The sequence below is a fragment of the Scardinius erythrophthalmus genome (genome assembly GCF_964197995.2).
Source record: "Scardinius erythrophthalmus genome assembly, chromosome: 23".
Classification (NCBI taxonomy): Eukaryota; Metazoa; Chordata; class Actinopteri; order Cypriniformes; family Leuciscidae; genus Scardinius; species Scardinius erythrophthalmus.
This window is the reverse complement of record NC_138243.1, coordinates 28,019,050-28,046,063: the sequence shown is the minus strand read 5'-3', so window position 1 is coordinate 28,046,063 and position 27,014 is coordinate 28,019,050. Positions and strand designations below refer to the sequence as shown.

Here is a 27,014-nt window from a genome sequence, read left to right as displayed (position 1 = left end):
TTTCTGAGCAAGTCTGTGAATATGCCAAACATACTGTAACATTACTTCACTGGACACTACATCTATACTATTACATACATCTTTAAATATCTAGTGAAAAGGGAATAAAAAGCCCACATAAACATGAGGCTTAGTAAATGTATAAGTGTTGCCCAGAGGGTCTGTAAAAGACCATCAGTGTCATGTGTCAATCATGAGTGAGCATCTGAACTCTGATGTTTGCCATGTAGTCATTGACCATGTCATGACACTCATAAAGAACTATAACACACGTGCCTCACGTGTGTATGTGGATGGCAGAGCCGATGCCTCTGGGCCATTTTTTACCCTTGCAGTGAGCCCGGTCAAGCAAACAGTTCTGAAAGACAAAGCGAAAGTTTCTATTTTTATCTCCGTCCTGAAGTGAAGGCCTGATCAACCATGTGGAAAAATCTATCACCACATCGCCACTAAATTACCACTGACATGCTAAAGAACAGCGGCAAACCCTGTTCAGCTTGCTCTCTGATAAAACATGCTAATGTGTGCAATCTTACCAAATAACTTAATAAAGAACCTGTTTTATGGTAAATATGCTCACCTCTCCTCACCAACACACATGATTTGAGGAATCACGCAACACTGCAGGATGATACACACATTGAACTTTAATACTTAAATCACTAGTCACTTATATGAGCAGTATAGCTTTGTGCATTTGCCTTCAAAAACAGTTTTTGCCAAAATACCAAATTATATTCTCAGCATTAGGAATATTGATGGCTTGTGAGGTAAACAGCATTTTTAAAATACAGAAAAATGGAGCATATTGCATGCAAAAGAAAACATGTTATGAAGGGGGAAAAAAGGCCCATCAAATTATGAAATGCTGCAGGATGATGCACACATTGACCTGTAATGCTTCAAATCACTAACTTGTAAGCAATGCAACCATGTTTCTGCCAAAATACAGAATTTCTCAGTGCAAATTAAAGAAATGTCCAACAAAACAAAAGCGACATGCCTTATAGGAATACATCACAAGCTGGTATCATGACAATTTCACAATGCACAATAAACTGAATTCCTTCCATTCCACTTTCACCATATTATGCTTTGCCCTGGTTTTACATTAACCAACACCAACAGCCTACATTACAACAGCCCGACAATGTGTCAGGGATCATTTGCAGCTGTGTCCAATCAATGTGACTGTGCTACGGATTCTGCCACTGTTTCCAGGGCATCCACGGCCAATATGAAGCAGAATAAATCAATAAAGGGAAGATACCCCAATTTGGCATTTCCTTACAGATCAGATTTCTGATGTGAAGGTCATTAAATGCATTTATAAAAATATAGAACTTTCTAAAGCATATCATCTTTGGTCTGCATAATCCAAATAATTACATCAAGATCTTGCAATTATAAAACAACATGAATAATAAACCAGCGTGGATGCATATGATTTAATGCCAACCGCACGTCACACACGCTTTGAGCTGTTATGAGGGCAGAATGAGTCCGATTGCCACAGAAATCTGCTGACACACATCTGATGACACACATTTAGTGAAAAAACAAACACTTGCACTTTTTAAAAGGTATAATAAAAGGCCATTAAAGGTAAACAAATGTATATTATAATACATTTTATGCTCGCATATCTTGCTGAACAATCCTAAGTGTAGCTTCTATTATTTATAGAAGAATCATGAAAATGCTATTTTTTTTAATACATTTATAAATGATTTAATAAAAACCTGAAGCAAAGCTCTCTTGGCATGTAGACACAGCAAAATGGTCGACATCTATTCAGCAAAAAGGCTTGAGGTATCGAGACAGAATCAAAAGGAAACAGGGAGGAGTGGAAAGAAGAAAGACTCATTAATATTTCAGCACTTTCCTCAAATCTGTATCACAACGCATCTGAATTTGCTTGCACCTTCACACGTCTTTAATACTATAAATAAAGCGCATTATTTATTTCACTAATGCAACTGTGCATTTTTCTGCATTTATTCACCAGGGGTGCAGTTGTGCATGCGACGCTTATGATGCATTAAAGCAGTCACCTCTACACCAGCAATGCAAGATACAAAATTCCCTGCAGACGACTGCAAGAGATGCCCTTCCCTCCACGCACAAAGACACAGTGATCATCATCTCACATCACGGTCTCTCACGCACCGTCATCTAACCTGCCAAACCAACCCGTGTTTCGTCCTGAAAAGCTGACAACAAATCCACCATTAAACGTCTGCTTTGTTCAGCTAAATCAGAAAAACCCTCTCTCGCAACAGCCCCTCCATCTTGACAGGGGCAATTATCGCTTACATTTACTGTGGAATCCGTGTCCACGGCCGAGATCACTAGAAATAATCAGCCTGCTAGCGCATCTGTCCCTGCACAGCACAAAAGAGGCTTTTACAGCGTCCGGATGATAAAGCCAGAATCCCAATCTATGCACATCCCCCCACACCCTCTCAATAACCAGCCATCAAGACAAAAGGGTTTATCGGCACCGCCTTGCTACACCGCACAAACGCGCTATTATTTCCTCCGCACTGAATAGCTGGAATACAAGACCACACATCTGTGCGTTTGCATCAAGAGATCAGGGCGTTAAACGGAGACTTACCCCATTCTGCACCAGTGACAGCCTCCATCCCAGCAACCCATCAACTATGTCAGTTGCCGGAGAGCATCCAGCCAGCACCGAGTCACATGGGCGAGGGCTCGGCCAATCAGGAGGCGGCCAGCCCAGGCCGGTGTTGGTGCAGTGGCTGATGGTGGCTGGCCAGATTTCTGTCCCAGTGTACAGCTGCTTCCCTTGACTGGGTTTAAAAGCTCTCGTGTGGGGAAGCGGTGAAGCCCCAGGCATGCATACTGGAGATGGGTCATAACGTCTGAAGGTCACATGACCTGATTTCTAATAAACGGATCAATATGACAACCTAAACCGGACCATATAGAAGATGCATTAAAGACAACAAACTGAGAGATGCAATTGAAATCAACTAGGGCTGCACGATATTGAAGAAAAATACGATATGCGATAACTCATTAAATAATGCGATTTTCGATATGCGATTCGAAGTGTGTAAAATAAATGTAAATTGTCTTTAAAATATATTCAAAATTATATAACCTACATACGTGTTTCACATTATTTTTGTGAGAAGAAAACATCCCTACAGCTTCTGAAAGTGAACAGCAGTGTTTTACTGTAGTATAAGAAGTGTTATTTTAACATCAGTGTAAACCTCAGACTTTAGAGGTTCAGGTTATCCTAGGTTTATTTAACAAGAAACTGAATAATCAAATGTAAAAATAAAACACTGATTAGTTTTCACCGTATGAATTAAATATATACTGATTCTTATCAGGGCTGTCAAAAGATTAATCGCGATTAATCGCATCCAAAATAAAAGTTTGTGTTTAAATATATATGTGTGTGTAATGTGTATAATTAAATTTGTATATATAAATACACACACATGCTTGGATATATTTAAGAAAAATGTGTAATTTATATATAAAAAAATTATATTTATATATATAATATAAATTATATATAAATATATACAGTATATGTATGCAAATATTTCTTAAATATATACATGCATGTGTGTGTATTTATATATACAAAATAATTATACAGAGTACACACACATATATTATGTAAACACAAACTTTTATTTTGGATGCGATTAATCGCGATTAATCTTTTGACAGCCCTAATTCTTATTAAAGCAACAAAAGTTATTCAGCCAAGAGCAGTGAGTGATTTTCATGACCCAGTTATTGCAAGCCGTTGCGATATGCATATCGCGCAATATACATTTGCGATATTTCGATATATTGTGCAGCCCTAATACCGACATTCGAAATCAAATTGAAACCAACATCTCGCTAACTGCGTCTAAAAAAGCGAGACAAAAAAAAAGCCTGATTTAATTGGCATATTACATACACAACTTCAGACATTATAGTATGAAATGTAATTACATGCATTTTATAATATATGCATTGAATAATTATATAATTGTATTAAATTAATTTAATTTAATAAGTTAAGTTACACATTTAATTTGATAAATATTACATTTAATAATTGAATCAATTCAATTCATTTAGTAGATACTTTTATCCAAACCGACTTCCAGCTGAACAATACAAGCACTTCTTCCAATTACATTTTCCAAGCAAGATGCAGAAGTAAACAGTCTCTCCACAAATATAATCAAATATATGTACAAAAAAGCCTAATGTAAGACTCTTTCTGACACTGCATAGACATAATATCTATCATTTACTCACAATAGATACTTTCATCCAAAACCAACTTTCAAATACTACACAAGTGATTCAAATACTTCCAACATTTTCCATGCAGCATGTACAAGTATGCAATATTTCCATCACAAAATACACACAATGACCAGTTGCTTGCACAATAATGGACCTTATTCATGAAACACGAGCAGAACGAATCTGTGTAAACTGCTCATCAATCCAGTTGGCACAAATGGCGTACAAATGGTTTTACGTATGATTTATACAGTAATTCGTTCGGCTCATGTTTCATGAAAAAAAGGGCCATAGACACGATTTTTCCTTTCGCAGACATTTTGAAGCCAAAACACAATGTATACATAACATGTGCTCCAAAATGTGAAGGGAATAAAAAGGTTTTGTATATGGCTAATGGCCAGAAAACAGTGTACAAACCCAACTGTATTCAAACTAAACTAGCCACATACATCAAGTTTAAATGCATCAATCTCTGTCTTAAACGACACATTAACTTGGTTCATAATCTGTACTATTTCGTTACACCGGTGTTAATGTCCATCATTGTGTGTTTGCTGCTACTGTACAACTTTATCATTGCAATTACAGTCTCAGGAGTTCCTGAATAAGCCTTTGTGAATAATAAATCATGCTCTATAAATGGCTGTGATTTGCTTTCTCAAACTGAGGCGGTGAATAGATAACACGGACACTTCCATGGCTTTCTCTATACACGCTGGAAGTGTTTTTTTCATGTAAATGAGCTTTCGGTCTTTGAGAGCTGAAAAATGGACGTTGGCAGAGACTCTTGTTGGTCAGCCCTCTCTTGTGGTGCGATTTAATGGGAAACTGTCCACACTTTTTCTTCCTGGTGTGGGAAAACATTTCAAACAGAAGGGGAAAGGCTAATGTTTTGTGCCGTTTAAAAAAAAAAAAAAAACTTGATTTCCTTAAGTATCCATGTTCATTTAGTGGCTCAAAAATTCACTATGTAGGATATAAATGCAGCTACACAAATATTTCACTACATACTCTTTTTTTTTATCAATTTGAGAGGTGTTCAACCAAAATCCACCACTTTTCTGGAAAAAATAACATATTAAGCTGTAAGTGACACTCACTAAAAGTCATTTGAATGCAAAATCTGTGACTCACTTCATGTTTTCTCACTTCAAAACTAGATTAAATATTAATAAGGTCTTCAAAACAACTTGTGCACATGAAAGTAAAGATTCAGCTAACTTACTTTGTCCATTTAACACTCAACAAGAATTTACAAGATCATGAATAAAACGTAAAACATTTTGTACGACTCCAGTTGAGTTTTAGCAGGCCTGCAGAAGGAATACTAATGCAAACTTAAAGGAATAGTTCCACAAAATTCATTATTTAGCTACAAATATTTACTTATTCAATTATTATTCATGCAGGGCAGGTCAAAATCAGAACCGGTCCGACTGGACGAGTTGGAAAAAAAACTTAGTGTTGAGCCCTGATATATTAAAGGCACAGTGACATTTATTACAGTGGGTTTATGTGAAGCTGTTCACTTAGATTAAAAATGTTAAAAATGACAGCTTTCAATTATTCTGTAATGCTGAATGGCTAAAATTCTAGGGGTGTAACAATATATCGCATGTCACAATATATCGCAATACAAAACTGCAACAACATGTACCGTGGATAGTGACAATATTTAATGGTAACACTATTTTACAGTGTCATTGTTAAATATTTTAGTAGTAATAACTATAAATTATGCATAATTACATGCAATTAACCCTAAACCAAACCCTCATCCTAACCTAATCCTATAGAAAGTGCATGTAGTTCATTATTATTACTCAGTACTTAAATGTATAATTACACTGTAACAATGACATCTTAAAATAAAGTGCAACCTATGTATTGTGTATTTCACCCATTAGTGTGTGAAAAGTTCAAGTTTACAGAGTTTTAGTGTCAGTACTAAATTAAACTACTATATGTAATGTTGAATATAATGTATAATCATGCAATGGGGGAATATTTGTGGATCCTGATAATGCCAAATATCTTATGTTCCCAGTAAAAAGTGTCCTACATTATTTTAAATATATAGTCAGCGACAGACTGCAAGCATATTAGTCTAAAATAATTCTGTAATATTCATGATTCAGAATCATGAATATTTTTATTCTGGTGTCTCTATTGTCCTGTGCATTGGGTTTCCAGCACAAGTCCAAGCCTTGTTTACCATACCAAATTGACCGTTTTAATCTTCTTTTAACCTTTTATCACATGGAGTATCGCAATAATATCGTATCGTGTGTTCAGTATTGTGATATGTATCGAATCGGGACATGAGGGTATCGTTACACACCCCTATAAAATTCATGTAATCATGTGAAAAATCCATGTAATAGAGACATCAGTATTAGTGACACTGGCCTTCATTCGTAGTGCTTAGTAAAAAGATGCCATTAAACAAATATTTAAAGTATACTGTTTTTCTACATTATTTTGGAGATTCAATGTGAAAGTATTACAACATAAAAATATAATAACTTTAATTCATCATGCTTAATTACAAAAAATGTGCTATTAATTATTAATATTTTTAAATTATCGTTTGACAGCACTACTTATACTTTTTTACCCATGGAACACACATGGAAACATTTTTGGATAGCATTCTGGTCACTCTTTTCCATGCAATATTAAAATACAATAAATGAGGACTTAAGCTTTCAATAAAAAAAACAAGCAACAGAATCCAAAGCTGTACAATGAAGTCATTCACTGCAGCCACAAAAAAACAGACATGGCCATTATAAACCACCCAAGCATCCAATATAATTACTAAACAACACACTAACATAAAAGAGAAATATTAAAACTGCCTGGATAGCTTGTGAACTGATTAGACACAATGTCACTGCTAGATTTCCCATGATAGATCTTAACCGCTCCAGAAACCTGCATCAGATATGACAACAACAGCTGAAACAATGTCAAACCACATTCAAAGGCTCCGTCAAAGCCAAACAACACGGATTACGCTTCAGCAGGGGAGTGGTAAAAATAACAACACTTTTCTTCAGCTCAACTCTTTGGTGTCAGTCAAAGACCATCATAGCACAGTGATTTAAAACAAAAAAAAGTTTTCCTCACCGTCTTGCCAAGGTTGCAGCACAGATCCACTGCTGGACTCCTGCACAGAAGAACAGAGTTCATCAGAGAGTTCATAGCAGTTTATTAGAGTTTGAGTAGTTTATTATAGTGCAATTTGGATTAAACGAGTAGAATTAGAGGAACAATAGACTTTGTTAAAGCAGATTACTAGAGCAGAATTTATAGAACAAAATAAAAGTCTGTGAAGTGTAGCAGATTATTAGCACAATACCAGTGTAGAGTTTATTGCAGGAGTTTAATAGAGAAAAGTTAATATGGTATCTTCCTGATAATGAAATGGAATTGATTTGTATGCAAATTAGAGGAGGGATATAGAATAATGATTTCTGTAGAGAATGGTACATACATTTATGTTGAGAAAAAAATATATGTGTGGTATAATTTAACAATTTATATAAAATAATATGAAGTATGTAGCATTATATCAGAGTACAATACCATTGTAGAGTATATTAGAAGAAATAACATTAGTAAAGTATAGAGTAAACTTTATGTATATTTCAAAGACAAGTTGTTAAACATTGTAGAGCAGTAAAATACACAATATATAGATATGAATAAAAACATATCAATGTAAACATCACTGCTGGTCTATAAACTCTTAACACATAATTACTTATAAAATACACACTTCTTCAGGCTCAGTTTCATAAAGCACTAACGTTACTTGTTTTAACAGCACACTTTTATGATTTTATAAACTTGACCAACGCCTTATTAACACATATTTCTGTACATTATTGTGTATCAGAGCTTATTGTGTTTATATATTACTGAAGCCAGTTAAAGTCTTACCTGCACAAACATTCGCCTCTTCCAGTAAATAACTCGAGTTTATCGCCCAGGTCGGAATAGATCCCGTGAATTCATATTGTTGGAGCCCTGTAAAAGGATATTTCTCTGTTCGCTGATTATATCATTTGTTTGTTTGAAACTTTTTCTTCTTTTGTGTGAGTGATTTTCTGCTCAGCAGCTCCAGTCCCCGCGACGCTTCGCCATATTGTTAGTGGAGTCAGACTTTGAGCATGCGCAGTGAAGCTGTGTGCTCACAACGACACCATGCGGCAGGTTAAAGAATTGCTTCAATCTCTTCAATGATTTGTAGACATGTGTAGATGATTATATTATATTATATTATATTATATTATATTATATTATATTATATTATATTATATTATATTATATTATATTATATTATATTATATTATATTATATTATATTATATTATATTATATTATATTATATTATATTATATTGAATAATTAATAATAATTTAATCATTGTAGTAAATTAATTTGCATTACTGTCCTAAAAGATAATGCAAAAGATATGTAACAAAAATACAGACAAAAATCTTGCACTGCCTGAAAGAGCCTAATACGTTACAACAGTCGAAATAATTGCAGTTATTTTGATATTTTTGTGGAAATGCAATGGAATATTTTTATTCTAAATTAATAAATCTAAAATTTAAATCTATTTAATTATTATATTATTACTCCTTATAATTGAATTATTAATTATAATAAACAATATTTTATTTTATTTGCATTGTATGTATTAATTACAACATTATTTGAGGAACTGTAAATTAAATAATGTTACATATTAAATAATGTAAAATTGTTTTATATTAAATAAATAAAAAAATCTAACAATGTTATTACATATATTATATATATTTTAAATATGATGTAAAATATTTTTACATTACTTAATATGCAACATTATTTAATTATTAAAGTATTTGATTATAATATAATAATTATTAATTACAATAATAATATTTGATATAGGCCTATACATGTTATTTATCAAGTAATAGCCTAAATATATTGAAAGAAAGAAAGAAAGAAAGAAAGAAAGAAAGAAAGAAAGAAAGAAAGAAAGAAAGAAAGAAAGAAAGAAAGAAAGAAAGAAAGAAAGAAAGAAAGAAAGAAAGAAAGAAAGAAAGAAAGAAAGAAAGAAAGAAAGAAAGAAAGAAAGAAAGAAAGAAAGAAAGAAAGTCACTAACAGCATAACGAGATGAGAGGATGCGCTGAGTTTCCAACAGGTGGCAGGACAGTCTTGCTCACACAGTGTGTGTGTGTGTGTGTGTGTGTGTGTGTGTGTGTGTGTGTGTGTGTGTGTGTGTGTGGGAGGAGTCACACACATGAACAGCCGCTCGGGCTGCTTGGCAACACACAGCATGAGTCCCAGTGAAACCCGTTCGGTGAATCAGGAGATTTTGATGGGACACTCTGATCAATCCAGCCCGACAGCTCCAGCTAAAGTCTTCCACAGGCCCGAGACCTGCCGAAAGCTTCGGGATTCACTTTCAGGACCGCGATGAGCCTTTACACATAACAGGTTATTCATCATATGAGTTCAGATGGGACATTTGGATGGTGCACTCATGAAGAATGAAGAGGATAAGATGTAACAAAGGAGGACACGAGCTGACATCTCCTCCTGATGGATTGTAACATTCCGACAGAAGAGAGCTTTCTGTAGGCTGTTCGGCTGGGATCTCCTGTCTACTTCAAGATGAGTTGTTTCTGTTCAGTCCAAGAGGAGTTTTACTGTGAGGTTCTGCTGCTGGATGAGTCCAAGCTGATTTTAACCACTCAGCAGCAGGGAATAAAGGTAGGAGATGCTTTCATAAGGACTATATGCTCAAAAGATGAACTACACTGATCCAGAGAGCAAATACACTCTGTTTTTCTTTATTCCAATACACACATAAAATAATACACTCTTAAAAATAAAGGTTCTTTATTGGCATTGATGATTCCATGATGATTCCAAGAAAAGGTTCTTGATAGTGGAACAAGGTTCTTTAGATTATGCAAATGTTCTTTACATTTTTATTTTAAGAACTGTTCACTGAAAGCTTATTTGTGGAACCAATAATGGTTCCTCACTATGGAAAACAAATTTTATTTTAAAGAGTGAGGTATATATTTGCAGTACAGTAGCCTAATATAATGGAAATTATATTATAAATGATTATCACATTCATAAATGGTGGTTAAATAATAGTAATAGTTCCAAAGCAACAGTTTCTGTTTCCATATTTAATACTGGTGTGGTCCACACCCAGAACACATGAGCTCAGCACACTGTTAACCAGATTACAGTAACCAGATGATCTGGTCAAACACAACGAGAACGGCCTAATTATATTGCTGCCTCATGCTTTTGTAAAATGTTAAATACATACATGTTGATATGCAGTGCTATATATTGTATATTATTAAATACACATACTGCTGTTCATTATTGAATATTAAACCTGTAAGTGAACTGTGAAGTATCATAGTTTTGTGGACATGATAGCATTGTTTTTCCATATTATTTTCAGACACAGTTCTCCTGATTCACGCACTTATACCTGTTTCAGCTCTTTGACTTATCCGGAGTAACATCTCTTAGACATTATAGATCGTATTTCACTTTATTTGCATGGCAATGGATAATGGTAGAAGTTTGGTTCTGTTGTCCAGTCAGTTTAATAAGTTAGCCTCATTTTATTCTCTGACATATTTCAACCAGGGTGTTAGTTAATACAGGACAAATGGGTTGAATTTGTATATTAGCCCATACTGCTCTTTTTGTAATCGTTCACATGCAGCATGTTTGACTCTGAACAGAGTGACATATCATATTGCCGTTTGCTCTAAATTGTTAATGGACAGCAGAGCAGGAGGATCTTTAGCAAGTCTTTAATGGACAGTACATGAGGAAAAATGAGCAGTATTTGAGTTTGAACATCATCTGCACAATGCATTTTTGTATCTTTTACCTGATATCGACAGAGAGGAGGTAAAAATAACCGTGTGAAGGGGTCAGAATACTTTTAATCAGAGGTTTTATTAGTTTGTTGCACATTGCCAGGCATGTAGGTCATGGTCATTACAAACCAAAGGAACAGAGTCTTAGATAAAAGTTGATGAAAGTGTCCAGCTACCTCCGTCCATTAAGACATTAAAGACAGGATTGGCAATTTGTTTTATAAAAACTTTTCACATCCTGATAGCAATCGATCATAGAAGTCGTCTAAATATTAAAACATGTACATATATCTTCTGTGGAAGTCACAGGACCAAAAAAAATATTTGTCCAATCATTACATTCGGTCCGAATGCAATGATACGCTGTCCTGCCTGCGTGTCAACACCGCGCACCTGCTCGCGCAGACATCACATGTCATCAGCGCGTTCTGCAAGGCTATCCAGAGCTGTAGACAGACGTCAGTCACAGAGCGCCACAAACAAACAACCGCTGCCTTTTACAGTTCCTCCTGAACCAAAACAACAAGCGTATGCTGCATTCACGCCATGATATCGTAACAGTAATTACAAGATGGCAACCTGTGACGTTCTCATACTCGGATTTCTATGTCAACACTATCAACGCCGAAATGAATCTGCAGCAGTCAGGTGGTACAAGGGCTCTGTAAGTTGTTTATGTTCATTATTATTGTAATGTTGTGTGCTTTGAGACATGAGGTAATTCTCGTCTCGTAACGCTTTGCAGACGCTGCTGTATGCTTTGCATTCATGGCTGCATCCTTAATCGCATATACCTACTATCTAGTAGGTGAAAAACAGTGTGTGAGAAAAGAAGTAGGCCTATGTCCGACTTCACAGTACTCTGTGTACACACAGTACACAGTGCCAATGGACAATTTACTATCCCATGAGGCCACAGGAGAGGATTTGTGAATTGCAATGAAGCGACGTAACTGATACTGGTAGGTCACATCCCAGCAAACACAGAACGTTGGCACAACGTAGCCAACCTTTTAACAACGTTTTAACAACATGGCCAAAAGGTTGCTATAACTACGTTGTGTGGGAAGGTTGTTACAGCGTTGTCACAATGTTGACATTAAACCATCGTTCAGGGCCATTGCTTAAGGTTGTGCCTAGGGTGTCTGGGCAACCACTGGACTACATAATGTACTCGTCACTGCCCTGAAGCGCGAAAATCAGCCTTTTAAATTCCAACCACCTGTTGCTGGGCTCATTGTGTTCTCATTCATCATCGAGCAAGGATACGTGAGTATTGCGTTTAGCCTAACAGTTACCTCAGCTATCAAACACAACCTACAACTTTAATTTCTAATGTGATTAATGTAGCATCGCTCGCACTGTTTAGTTTTTCGTTTGATTTTTCATTTTTTTTTCGCTATTTAGTCTCATTCGTTTCTTTGCTCCACTGGATTTGTGGATGTTTCCCCGGTGACACCTGCTTTCGGCTACTGTCCGCCATACAGACCCGGATTTGTTCATTAAATGTTCTGATCTGCCTTTGCTTTTTTATACTTTTATTTATACTGATTAGAAATAATTTTATTTATTATACTTAAAATAAATTTGTATATTCGTTTATTTATTTCTTTTTTCCCCCCAAATGTATGTATGTATGACTTTTGGAAGTGCAATTTGATTATATGCAGTTTTAATAAAGTTGAATTAACGAAACCTTCTGTCATTTTTACTCTTTAAAGTGTAGGCTACACTTGCAGGTGCCCCATTAAATAATAATATAGATAAACAATAAACGATAAAAAGTATATAATTATCTAACAAAATACACCATATAAAAATATTGTCAGAACGTCGTCTCTCAGTTGCTGAATGTCGCGCAACAACGTTGCTACAGCCCTGTCGCGTCTTACAATTCTACATTGTTACAATGTTGCGAGCACGTAGACAGCGACGTTGCCATAGAAGAAATGCAACGTGCCACAGACGTTGCCACAACGTAAATGTGTTTGCTGGGATGATAATGACAACATGGCGAATGTAGTACGTCCAGATTACATTCATAATACACATACGCATACTATATGGAACATACTTTTTTAGCGGTCGTGAAGTAATTACTCATTCAAAATAAGTACCTACTCAAGAGAGGATGAGATTTCGGACGCAGCCTATGTGTTTTGAAGGAGGCGTGGCTTCGGAGACGCTCTGAAGGGAGGATGGGATCTTATGCTTATGTGCAAAACTTAATCCCATAAATAAAGCTAGGGTGTTGCTATGTGGGCCTAGGTGTTTTTCAGTGTGCGTCTGTGGGATTTTTCCACCTGTTCTTTGGTCAAGCAGGTGAAAATGGTGCATCTGATCAGTTAGTAAAGTAGAAGCACAAACATTGCAGAACGACACACACGCTGAACTTACTTATTGTTAGAGGTTTGATGCACTTACACTAAATATGAGCAATAAAAATTGTCTTTTTGCATTTAAGTGTTTTATTTGTTAGGAAGTGCTTACAAAGCCACGCATTTTGCTTATGTGCACAGATGCTTACACACACAAATCTTGGAGCGATTCACACACGCTCACGACACAAAGGCCTCATTGAGTTGACCCAGACGGCGGTGTGTGTATTTGTGCGTGAGGAACAGAACAGCTCACATGTTTCCATCATTGCAAAACAAAGACAGCAGCTCAGAAGCCAGTGCTTCTGTCGAGGTGACGCTCTCCTGACATTTGGAAATGTCTGACAAAGAGAAACGTTTATTTAGGGTCTGACCGGTGCGAGATTTAGACCGTCTTCCTCCTTTGAGTTTCCTGTGAGAGAATGGCTGTGCTTTCTAAACAATAAGGTCCTTTGGCACTTTTCAACACAAAAAGATTAATAAAAGCTGTTATTGTGTTCATTGTGAAGTTCAAGGGTTCAGTATGAAGCTACGGGTCATCAAAATAGGCTCATGATGGTTCATGGTTCAGTGGTGATATCACATATTCGATGGAAGCTCTGGGTCGCATTTCATTCGATAAATAAAATAAATAGGAAAATTAGAAATTGTTCATTTTAATGACAATTAAACATTTAAACCACCAAATTCTCCTTATTGTAATTGTATTGAAAATAAACAGTAATATAAATACAGTAATATGTCATTTTAGTATTTGTTGTGCTGCCGTTAATTTATTTTTTAAATAAAAAATAATGAAAACCAGTATTTTTATAAAAAAAAAAAAATTCTAGTAGAATAATGAGAAAAAAACTGATGTAAAAAAAAAGCATGTGATGACAAAAAAAGCAATTACAAAAGCTATAAAATATAATTTTATTCATTGCATTTGAATAAATGTGTGTGTGTGTGTGTGTGTCTTATTTTATCTTAATGGTGGTTTGAAATATACTGTACTATGGGATCATACTATGTGTGATTAGCATATTCATATGGCACATAAATTACTGCATTCAAGGTATTTCAAAGAATGCCATGGTATTACCAACATGTTAGTGTGCAAAAGCCTGGTAATACCATTGTACTCCTTTGTATTGGCGACAGACAGAGAAAGTGAAAGGCAGGATAAATGTGTATTAAGTATTACCCCGTGTGTGTCGCTGGTTCCAGTACGCTCGTCCTCCAGTCACACCCACCCCATCAGCGCGGGTGGAGGGGGTTGCGTGGCGTTTGGGAGTGTGCCGGCCTTTCCAGACAAAGGCAGAGAAACCCCTGTGATAAGATGAGCAGATTTCCTCTGGCTGGATTTGAGTTGGACTAATGCGAGCTTTGGATCAAATCCCTCATCGTTGCATTTAATGGGATTCCTAAATGGGCTTGTGTCTCAGCGTTATCCTAACTGAGTGTGTTTTATTGTACTTATTCACCTACTGCAAACACACTTCACAGCTCATGTTAATAATGATGATAAGCCTAAACAGTGAATTATACAGTCCAGAAGAGGACAGAGTGAAAATATAGAATTTTTTTTTTTTATGCAGTCTGACCTTTTAAGCCCATTATCTGGTGCTCATCTCGTAGTGACAATGTGCCATGAGAGACAGAAATAAACCACAGACTAGGGACCGTCATGCATTTGCAGCTCATATGGAGTGTGTTTTTGTGCATCAGCTTTTCCCCAAAAATTCAATCACTGACAAATTTCATAAATTGGAAAATCAAGTCTCTTCTGCTCACTAAGTCTGCATTTATTTGATTAAAAATACAGTAATATTGAAAATTTTATTACAATTGTTTTCTATGTGAATACATTTTAAAATGTAATTTATTCAAAGCTGAATTTTCAGCATCATTACTCCAGTCTTCAGAGTCACATGACCCTTCAGAAATCATTCTAATTTGACGATTTGCTACATTTCTAATTATATGGAAACGTGACAAAAAAAATCTGGATTTTTTGATGAATGGAAAGTTTAAAAGAACAGCATTTATTTGAAATAGAAATCTTTTGTAACATTAAGTGCCTTTTCTCTCACTTTTCATGCATCCTTGCTGAATAAAATTATTAATTTATTTCAGAAAATTCTGACCCCAAACTTTTCAATATTTAGTTTTTGGGTCATTCCATGTCAAATCAACCAAATTTTCGGAAACATTCCCAACAATTTTTTTTTATTTTTTATATTACTGAAGCAAGACAAACATTAATGGTGATGAAAGCCAAAATATTAAATTCCATGGATGAATATTTACTGCGATTTGGAGCCAGATTACAGGTGGGTGAAAATGACATTAGAAAGATGGCAGGATCATTGTTTTATTTTTACACAGAGATCATAAGGTCTATTAGTTAAAACAGTTTACTTTAGCAATCTATGTTGCATTATATACCAACAGTTACAGTTCAAAAATGGGAAAAAGCACTTTTTGTGTTTTTCCCCCAAAGTTTGCATGCCTGTAACTCAAGAAGTACTTAAGATATCTTAATCATTTTAGATTTTGGTTCTTAACAAACCTTTCTTTTTGGTATCTTCAATTTAGAGGCGTTATATGGTTAAATCCCAGAGATATGGAGATCTTAATGTGGCTCCATGAGTAAATTGTTAAATTGTACACATTTTTAGTAGTCAAAAAACAAACGTGTAAGTAAGTAGCTGTATGCAAAGTCACCCACATTTGGTTTTCAACCATTGAAAATGGGTTAGGTTCAACAATTTGCACATAAAGCCACATTGTCCATATCTCCTGGAATAAACCATATAGGGGACCATAACTTTGGGGGAAAAAGTGCTTCTCCCCATTTTTGAATGGTCTCTGTTTGGTATATAATGCAATAGGGATTGCTAAAGAATTTACTATTTTTCTATATGTGTAAAAAAAAAATATATATATTGTATACCCACTGTTAGTGTGTGTGTGCGTGTTTGTGTGGTTGGTTAGGTTTATGGGTGTTTCGGAGACAGGCACAGACAGACTCCAAACCTGAACTCTGAAACCCCTGACAGCCCTGAGATGTTTTATTGGCGCTGCCAACGTCACATTCAAGAAAGGAATTCACACAGAATATTCTCTGCAGCCATCCATCTAAAAAATGACATGGCAATTAAAAAAATATATATATGATAGTGGTGGCTAATATTAGGATATCATGAATACCTTGAATACTAATATCAAAAATACCATGCAATCACACAAACCCATGGAATTACTTATGATACTTTTTCCTTAGTGAATTCAAGTGGGCTGGAGACAAACATTACATTCTGTCCATTACGACCCATGAGCCTGTCTAACCACATTCCTCTGAGAAATCTCATCTCACAGTCATTAAAAACAATTTAAATCAGGGTGTTCGTTTGAAACACACCTATTCACATAGGGGCTGCTCAAACAAACAGATCAATGTTTTGAAAGAGTCACAGTGTTTCACTCATAAGGAAGTAAAACTACTAATGGATTACTGATAGTCAGAATCTGTGCATGCAAAGCCCCACATAAACCGAATTGGATTGTCTGTAATTCACAATTTACATTCATGCATTTTACTTTGAAAGCAACTTGCATTGCATTCCAAGCTATACATTGGATCAGTGCATGCATACCTTGGGAATCGAACCCATGACCTTTGGCTAGTGCAATGCTCTACTGTTTGAGCAACAGGAATGCAATTCTGTTCTGCCTCTCTGTGTTTGTTTGCTTGTTAGATATTTTTGGTGAATTTGATTTTGCTTTCAGGCACCAGTAAGAGTGTAGGACTCTTAATTCTGCCTTTTCAACATTTAAATCCACTTAATTTCTAAAGAATTCAGCAGATTTTGTCCCAAATTGGTGCAGAAATGCGAAAACCATCTGGGGATTGTGTGTCAGCAGTGTTTGTGTGTCAGCTGAGGGTAAAGGATTTAACAGGCATTTGAAGGAGCGAGAAAAGAAATGGGAATAATCTCTGCTTTCTTTAGTCACAATGAGGGTCGTAATCTCTCCTGTCAAACGCAGAATCAACACTGATCAGTGCAGACACATTCCTTCAGCGTGAACATACGCCGCGATTCGCTGCAGAAATGCCCTTAAATGAACCAGCGTCAGTCATCAGAATGCTAATTATTTAGTTGATTGAGCTGATTGAGGTGCTCATCAAAGTTACATCAATGCTCCGTTTGAGATGAGCTTCTATTATAGATGGCAGTCAAAAATAATATGGTTGGTTTGTCGTTCTTTTATGCTTTATTTAAACGTCTTTGATAAGAGTCATTCCAGATCAACTGCTTAGCTGTGGCTTATTCTGAGCAGTGAATCGTGCCACGCTGAAAACTATCTGCATCAGTCTTTAGTTTGGTAATGGCCCTGGTAAGTTTCTTCCAATGTCGAATGCGAGCGTTCAACAAAGGCTTTCAGAAATGCTCATCCGTCATCCCTCATCAACAGTGCCGCGTGTATTTCAACAAGCCTCGTGCATATGAATTATTACTGATGCTGGAGTCTAAATTTAAATCCGTCTGCCGTGTAAAAACTTTCCCAAAGCGCAGAGCTCCACAGAGATGTGGTTTCTGGGCTTTAGTTCCCAGAGAAACATTGAATATTCTATTTCCTGATATGTAGACTAGAAGACTAGAATCATAAACTCAAATCCAATAGTTGGGAAATTTCTTGTATTTGTCCTGTATTTCATTAATAAAGAACTAAGGCTATATTCAGACTAGGGATGCACCAATATGAAAATTTTGGCCGAGACCGATAACCGATATTTCTTTATATTTGAAAGCCGATAGCCGATATATTTGCAGATAAATCTAAAACCAAATTTTTATATAATTTTTGAGAGTCTGATCACAAAAAAAGTCTCACCATTTAAAGCCATGTCCCAAGCGCACAATTATAATGTTCTCATTACAATTTTATTTAGCCTATCTGACAGACTTGTTGGACTTAACTGTATTTTCCTTTTTGAAGTGATTCAAATCATATTTCAAGCAATTCCAAACCATGGTGAACAGTGCGCATCTGAAGTGTCTCAGCTGAAGGAAATAATACATTATTTATCGCCTTTATTGGCCAAAAAAAATGTATCGGGCCGATAACGATAACATTTAAAATAAACATATATCTGCCGATACCGATATGGTGGCCGATATATCGTGCATCTTTAATTCAGACTGCAGGTAAATGTGGCCCAAATCCATATGGGATCAGTTTTTGTCAGTGTGAATAGTACAAACCACATGGAATCTGATCTTTTCAATCCCAATTTGCGCCACTTCCATAAGTGGTCCATAATCCAATAGCGATATCCAATGCAATGCGACCTTAGTCTGAACAGTCATATCGGAATTCACGCAACTTTTACATCACTCTAAGAGCAACATTTGTCAAAATTCTGCACTCAAGGGAGTCACTTCAAAGATTTTACATACCCAAAGTTATCAAGAACGTTGCGAAAGGTGTCAGTGCAAAGACAGTGATGTGTCAGAACTTACTACTATAAACTTGCTACTACTTACTTACTATGTGTTAGAAGTATTGCAATGACAAATATACAAGCAAAACATGTGGGCCCGTATCATAAATGTTATCCTTGAATAAACCGATATTGTCCGCTGGTGTGGACGCTAATATTGTTATAGTTATAGTTATCGTTCTACTTGGTGTGATCGGACTTGTGAGCATTTAATAATGTTTGAGTTCATGCTGAGATCTCTGACTTAGGATTGCAAACTTAGATTGTGGCGAGGAGACACATTGACACATTTGCTCTCCTGTGAGTTTCGTCCAAGTAAACTAGTGTGTTGGCTTTATTTATTCACGGTTCATGTTTGAGTCGCATTTAGCCTTGCTTCATCTTTCAACGTTGCTTGATGTGTTTGGTTTGGAGTGTTATCAGTTGTGCGAGTTCCTCTGCCTTTGATTGCAAAAGCTGGTATGTACCGTGTGTTTCCTCCAGTCATTGTGGGAGTTTGCAGAACATACACTTGCTTTTTTTTTTTTTCTTGAGTTCATGGTTTTTGGACATGATTGAATTGAAATACCATGTACCATGGCAATTATTGAACAGCTCTCTAATAAATTTATCCTTGACAGTACTATAGTATTCTTGCAGTACCATGTACATATACATTTGTTAATCAACCTAGTGTATATCAAGTACCATTATATGACCTTCTGTCATGTTACGTCCTTTAGTTTAGAGGATCCTGCATTTTTAACCCTACTTATTGTTTGCATTCACAGAAGAATGTTAACCGCTTGTAAAATTGCTGGTTAACAATACAGCGTTTCCCGTGTGACTCAAGACCGTGCTTGTCAAAGAGACGCCTCAGTGCCGGTGTTGTGTTGAAAGTGCAGGCGCTGTAAACCATGTGTCGCATCTTTGTCTTTATTTTTGAGTAACTATGGAAACTACGAGGGTCTGTGACTAGGGGGGGTCACAGACATCTGGAGCGTTTCCAGCAAAAACCAGAAGAGAAGTGGCTTTTCTGTTGTGTTAAATCATTGAAACACACTCACGTCCCAACTGAGACCAGATAGGCTGGCCATTATGAGTTTTCTATACCATTGTATCTGTTGTGACTTCTCAAAGCAGAGCTTTCAGTGTCTTTTTAAGTGAATCTCTATGAAATTAAATGAAGTATATAACAAAATAGTCTTTTAAGAGTTTTTTTACTCCAAAAAAATGGTAATTTTCATCCTCCTGGATCATTTTCAGGAATTTAATAGTGTTTTTTTATAATTTTTTTATTAAATTAATCATAAATTAAAAGAAGTACAACAAATATTACCATGATATAGTAATACTTTCACAATTAAACAAACCCTTTCACAATTTAATTTTTTTTTTTAACATTGTCTGCATTAAAAATTTGGGCTTAATGTTATGAAAAAGGAATCATTTTCTTTATTCAAATTATAATTTCTCTCTTTATCTTGAGTTTGAAGAGAAAGATTCTTTTTCTCAAAGTATTTTCTCATGATTCCTTTTCAAAGAATTTTCTCAAGATTCTAACTATTACTATCTTAAATAATTTTGGACTTAATGTGTTTAATTGTCGTGAAAAATGCATAAATTTAATGCACAATGTAATTTCTTCTTTCTTTCTCTTGAGTTTGAGGTAAATGTGACCCGGACATGCTCCTGACAGGTTTAGTCAGATTCACCCATTTAGGCTCTCTCTGGTCTCTGGAGGAGTGAAGGAACATCTGCTGATGGGGATATCAGCACCACACACACACACACACACACACACACACACACACACACTGCCACACCCGTACAGCCGGCAGCAGCAGATGGTCAGGTCTCGTTAATGTAGTGACCCCGTTGCTATGGGGACAGCAGGGCATGTCAGAGGGAGTTAATTGTTTCAAAGAATGTCTTAAATGACCAAACCTTCAGAATGTCCCACGCTCTCATTAGAAGGACACATACGAGGATAGGTCTGACCAAACCTGTCAAGAGCATGTCCGGGTCATATTTCACCCCTAAATCACATGAAAGACAGAAAAAAGAAGCCTGTTTTAGGACCATTACCATTTTTTTTTGCATTGTTTTCACAACTGTTAAGCACATTTGATTAATTGATGCAATGTTTGATTTCAGATATTAGTGTAATTGCATTGTAACCAATTAAATGGCTGGATGTTCTTTTTTGCTTAATTAATGGGAGGGTATTTGAAAAAGTGCATGAGCACAGTGTGTTTTTGTAGGTGGACTTGAGTCGGATTGTGTTAATTAGTTAATCTTCTTTGTGCGCTTTTGGACATAATACCACAATCAGGCTTTGATTTGATAAGCTTGTGTTATCAGACCCACGCCTACGCTTCACTTTCTGCTTTCAGTAAACAAATCTTTACAATCTCAGTCTCGCTCTCCATGAGTTCATCTGTCTTCTTGACAGTGTGAAATTGATGCAAAAGGATGCGTACCACCACAGATAAGAACGTAAATGTGTACCTTGAAATGCATTGTAAGTTGCTTTGGATAAAAGCATCTGCCAAATGCATAAATGTAAATGTAAGATCAATCTATATTTATTAGATATATGCTTGTGCTCTTTTTATTTACTTCCCAGTCTGCAATTATTAACAAAGGCTATGTTCAGAAAGATTCTTGCCATTCAAACACATTAATCTTACTACTATTGCAATATGCAGTACGTATACTTTTATAATAATATTTTTGATTGATTATAATTTTTTGTATTTTATTTTTAAGTTTTACATATATATATATACACACACAGTATATATTATATAATATATATTAAAATAATTTAAATCAAAAGCACAAATATATATATATACATATATATATACACACACATATATTTATATATATATATATATATATATATATATATATAGATATATATAGATATATATATATATATATATAGATATATATATAGATATATATATATAGATGCAAAAGCCTCTAAGTGCCATCTGAAATTTTCTTCTAGAATGATAATTTTTATCAAGCTCGTATATTTAAGTTCAGTAATTTCACTTAAATGACAATTAATAGGCAATTTTCATTGCCATTTGAGTGAAATTACTGAACTTAAATATACGAGCTTGATAAAAATGATCATTCTAGAAGAAAATTTCAGATGGCACTTCATACTCTTCATATATATATATATATATATATTTGTGCTTTTGATTTAAATTATTTTAATAGAACAGTATATCAAGCACAGTTTGAAAATGAAGGTAAAGTTAGGATATTGCCTTTAGGACAAGTTAGGACAAAGTTAGGAGATTTCTCGTTGTTTAGATTTATAGAGCATTTCACGGCTTTAACTTTTTTCCAAATGCCACTTAAAATTGCTGAAAAGGTTTTTTTACTTTGTCATTTAACATAGTGCTGTTATTAATGTACATTTGATAATGCATGCAAACACTAATCTGTTGTGGGTTTGTTATCAACATTACTATCCGATGAAACTAAAAAGACATGGGCATTAAATATAATGGCAGCTTTAGTTTCTCTCCCAGCACAGAAAAGCTTTGCCCTTCTATTGTATCATTTTTATCTACAGTAAGTTGGAAAATTGCCGATGCCAAGCAGCATTTCTCGACACAAGGAAATACATTTCCTATCTATTAATTTCACTCTTCCCTGTTATTTTAACATTCCCACCCTAACGAGCACAAATGTCTTATCGGGAAGAGAGATATGGCAGGAATGTGGAAGGCATGATTTAGGAGGATCTTTCCTGGCCGTGTTCGTGCCGGGACCCTTTGGACAGCAGCGTGTTTGCGGTTTGCCATATTCACCTCTCCTCCCGTTGGGCTTTTGGGATTTGAATTACGACACTGACATCAGAGGTCACACACAATGGGGGGTTTTTCCCTGGTAAGGCCGTACCTGTGTTCCCGTGTTCAGCTTTGATAGATATTTCGCCACCGGGGACCGGCAGTGTGGGAACGTGAGCACCTTAAACACACATATGAGCAGTGATCTCTTCTGTTCAGTATACATAGAAAACAAATATATACGCAGAGTTTACTAAATACCATTGCAACAGTAGGGGACATTTATACAACACCGTTTTCAACTAAAAATGGAAAACTTTTTATGCGTTTTGGTCGTTCATTTACACGACAACGGCATTTTGGGGGTCTGAAAATGCAAACAGGTTTCAAAGAGCACGTTTTTGAAAACGATAGCGTTATCATCTCTGTGAATTTGTGAAAATGGTGACGTTGTGTGCATATGTATTACATGTTCAGTCAATAAAGAGTTTCTTTACAAAGTGACGTCGCCATCTACTGGTCTGGCAGCAGAATACAGCATTTTTTGTCGTTTTTGCAGATCCATGACAACGCTGTCCTCTATATGCGAAAAACACTAAGGAAAAACGTTTACGTTTTTAGTACATCGTTGTCGCTTAAACGACATAGTGATGCACCGAAGATTTTTCGGCATCCAAAAATGTTTTCGACTGTAGGGCCGAATTTATTGACCAAAGTAATGAGGTCTAATTAGCACTGCTCCGATGGTGTGTTTTGACTGTGTCAGTGGAGAAGCTACAATGTAAACATGTCAGCTTGATAATATCGATTTCAAACAATCATTTTGATGAACCGAGATCTTTTAGTCTACTGTATGGTATTGTCAGTCAATTCGTGAACAAACCTTCACTAAACATTATTTGTCGCGCACACCCCATCCAATAATCGCAATAAGCTTTGCAATTTGTTGCTTTTCATATGAAACAAAGTTTCAACTTTCAATTTATGTCCTTTTATAATAAAATCATAATGTTTTTGGATCATCTCTTCCTCTTTACTACTAGTTATAGCATGAAATAAACACAAATGAACATCAACAGTTGAAATATACAGTACAACTTGTAATGTAATCGTCAATCAGTGTTTGAACGGCGGAAAGACATCAATAAAACGGAAAATAAATTAAATCTAAATGAAAACTAAAACCTTAATTTCGTTGTCTGAGTTTTGATAAAGAAATAAGTTTGGTGCATCACTATTGATTTTATCCCTGTAATTCTGTAATTTTGCTCTTTTAGGGCTCATGAGGTTTCAATTACATTTCATTGAAGTATCGATCAACTATCAGTATCAAAATAATTTTTTTCTCATTTTAATAAAAACAGACCCAAATAAGTTCATTATTGTCATCCAGTGCTATAAAATGAACGTGGATAACAGCTCAGATCATTTGATGAGAAATGTTTGAGATCATGTTGAGATTTTTATTGCAGACTTCAGCATCTGGAAAATCTGAGAGACATTTTTGAGATCTGTTTTGAAAGGAGACACATGTGAGATTCCTGGGGTCCTTTTCCCAGGAGAAACCTCTACTCTCCATTTAATGTCATCTCTGTCTAGGAGATGTTGAAGAGAACTTGTGTGTGATATTTTAGTCCTGTAGGTTTTATGCTGAATATAGTGTTTCAGATTTGAAGTTTATTGTGTTTCACCCTGCAGCGTGTGTAATAGGAGCGATCATGACATACGTCTGTGTGGAGCTGCAAAACACTGAATACACGCCAAACCCTTTGTGTGTTTTATATGTGTGTGTGTTCACGGCGGGTAGAAACTCCTGCAGGTTTCCTCTCACTCACCGTGTGTCATATGAGCTGACGTGTGTCATACGTGTGAGCTGCAGTTGCACAACTATCAGCAGAGATGTCACATAAACACTGAAGATTTATTAACATAGTAAAGCTTTTATTAGTGGTAACGTACTTGTTGCATGAATTTACTAGAACAGGGCTGAACTGGTTTAGGTTTTTTTTTCTCAAACCCACTGGAATTAGGGCGGGTATGATTGATCTGCCTCTGATTTAAAGACCCCATGATGCCCAAAAATATCAACTTTAAGCAGATATACACTTTTAGTTATTGACGAAAATATTGATGACTCATCTTGTATTCAGGGGGCTAACCAAATGTTTATCGACTAAACCATGTGTTTAGTGTTGGTAAGATATTTTCATGTTTTGATATTTTCAAGTCTCTCACCAAGGCGGCATTAATTCAATCAAAAATTCCCAATTCGCTTTACTATCTGTTCTAAATAGTGTGTCCCAAATCATGGTGTGTTATTCCAAAGATACCCGGATGGTCTACTATTTCTGCTTTGAACCTGAAGTGCACACTCTTTACGACTAATATTCTATTAGAACTACAAACACTAATTCTTCTTCTTTTTCTTTCGGCTGCTCCCATTAGGGGTCGCCACAGCGGATCATCCGTCTCCATACCACCCTGTCCTCTACATCTGCCTCTTTTACACCAACTACCTGCATGTCTTCCCTCACCACATCCATGAACCTCCTCCTTGGTCTTCCTCTTTTCCTCCTTCCTGGTGGCTCCATCCTCAGCATTCTCCTACCAATATAATTCATGTCCCTCCTCTGCACATGTCCAAACCATCTCAATCTCGCCTCCCTCACCTTATCACCAAAACGTCCAACATGCGCTGTCCCTCTAATAAACTCATTTCTAATCTTGTCCATCCTCGTCACTCCAAACGAAAACCTTAACATCTTCAGCTCTGCTACCTCCAGCTCAGCCTCCTGCCTTTTACTCAATGCCACTGTCTCTAATCCATATAACATCGCAGGTCTCACCACAGTCCTATAAACTTTTCCTTTCATTCTTGCAGATACCCTACTATCACAAATCACTCCTGTCACTCTTCTCCACCCACTCCACCCTGCCTGCACTCTTTTCTTCACTTCCCTAACACACTCTCCATTACTTTGCACTGTTGACCCCAGGTACCTGAACTCCTCTACCTTCTTCACCTCTTCACCCTGTAACCGCACCACTCCACTGCCCTCCCTCTCATTTACGCACATGTACTCTGTCTTACTCCTACTGACTTTCATTCCCCTCCTCTCCAGCACGTACCTCCACCTCTCCAGGCTCTTCTCAACCTGCTCACTACTCTCACCACAAATCACAATATCATCAGCAAACATCATAGTCCAGGGAGACTCTTGTCTGACCTCGTCCGTCAACCTGTCCATCACCACTGCAAACAGGAAAGGGCTCAGGGCCGATCCTTGATGCAGTCCAACCTTCACCTTGAACCAGTCTGTCGTTCCTACTGCACACTTCACTGCAGTCACACTGTCCTCATACATGTCCTGCACCACCCTCACATACTTCTCTGACACACCTGACTTCCTCATACAATACCACAACTCCTCTCTAGGCACTCTGTCGTACGCTTTCTCTAGATCCACAAATACACAATGCAGCTCCTTCTGTCCTTCTCTATACTTCTCCATCAACGTTCTCAAAGCAAATATGGCATCTGTGGTGCTCTTCCTCGGCATGAAACCATACTGTTGCTCACAGATGGTCACCTCTTCTCTCAGCCTGGCTTCCACTACTCTTTCCCATAACTTCATGGTGTGACTGATCAACTTAATTCCCCTGTAGTTACTGCAGTTCTGCACATCTCCCTTATGCTTAAAGATCGGTACCAGCACACTCCTTCTCCATTCCTCAGGCATCCTCTCACCTTCCAAAATCTTGTTAAACAATCTTGTTAAAAACTCCACTGCCATCTCTCCTAAACATCTCCATGCTTCTACCGGTATGTCATCTGGTCCAACCGACTTTCCACTCTTCATATTCTTAATCGCTGCTCTCACTTCCTCCTTACTAATCCTATCCACTTCCTGCTTTACTAACACCACATCATCCAACCTTCTCTCTCTCTCATTTTCCTCGTTCATCAGCTGCTCAAAATACTCCCTCCATCTTCTCAACAAACTCTCCTCACTAGTCAACACATTTCCATCTCCATCCTTTATTGCTCTAACTTGCAACACATCCTTCCCAGCTCGATCTCTCTGCCTGGCCAATCGGTACAAATCCTTTTCACCTTCCTTAGTGT

At 36.4% G+C, this 27,014-nt stretch overlaps 2 protein-coding genes across 2 annotated transcripts in view; one reads left to right on the top strand and one right to left on the bottom strand.

The window, feature by feature from the left end:
- apc (APC regulator of WNT signaling pathway) overlaps positions 1-8,463 on the bottom strand; it is a 36,953-nt gene extending 28,490 nt beyond the window's left edge. Inside the window, exons 1-2 of the mRNA XM_081355004.1 lie at positions 8,245-8,463; positions 7,429-7,468 (exon numbers count right to left, since the gene is read on the bottom strand). The gene's annotated coding sequence lies outside the window, so the exon portion shown is untranslated. The remainder of the gene's footprint in view (positions 1-7,428; positions 7,469-8,244) is intronic.
- Positions 8,464-9,597: 1,134 nt separating this feature from the next.
- The window catches only part of epb41l4a (erythrocyte membrane protein band 4.1 like 4A), a 64,000-nt gene continuing 46,583 nt past the window's right edge, over positions 9,598-27,014 (top strand). Inside the window, exon 1 of the mRNA XM_081354658.1 lies at positions 9,598-10,074. Coding sequence (XP_081210784.1) covers positions 9,976-10,074 — 99 coding nt within the window. The 5' untranslated portion in view covers positions 9,598-9,975. The remainder of the gene's footprint in view (positions 10,075-27,014) is intronic.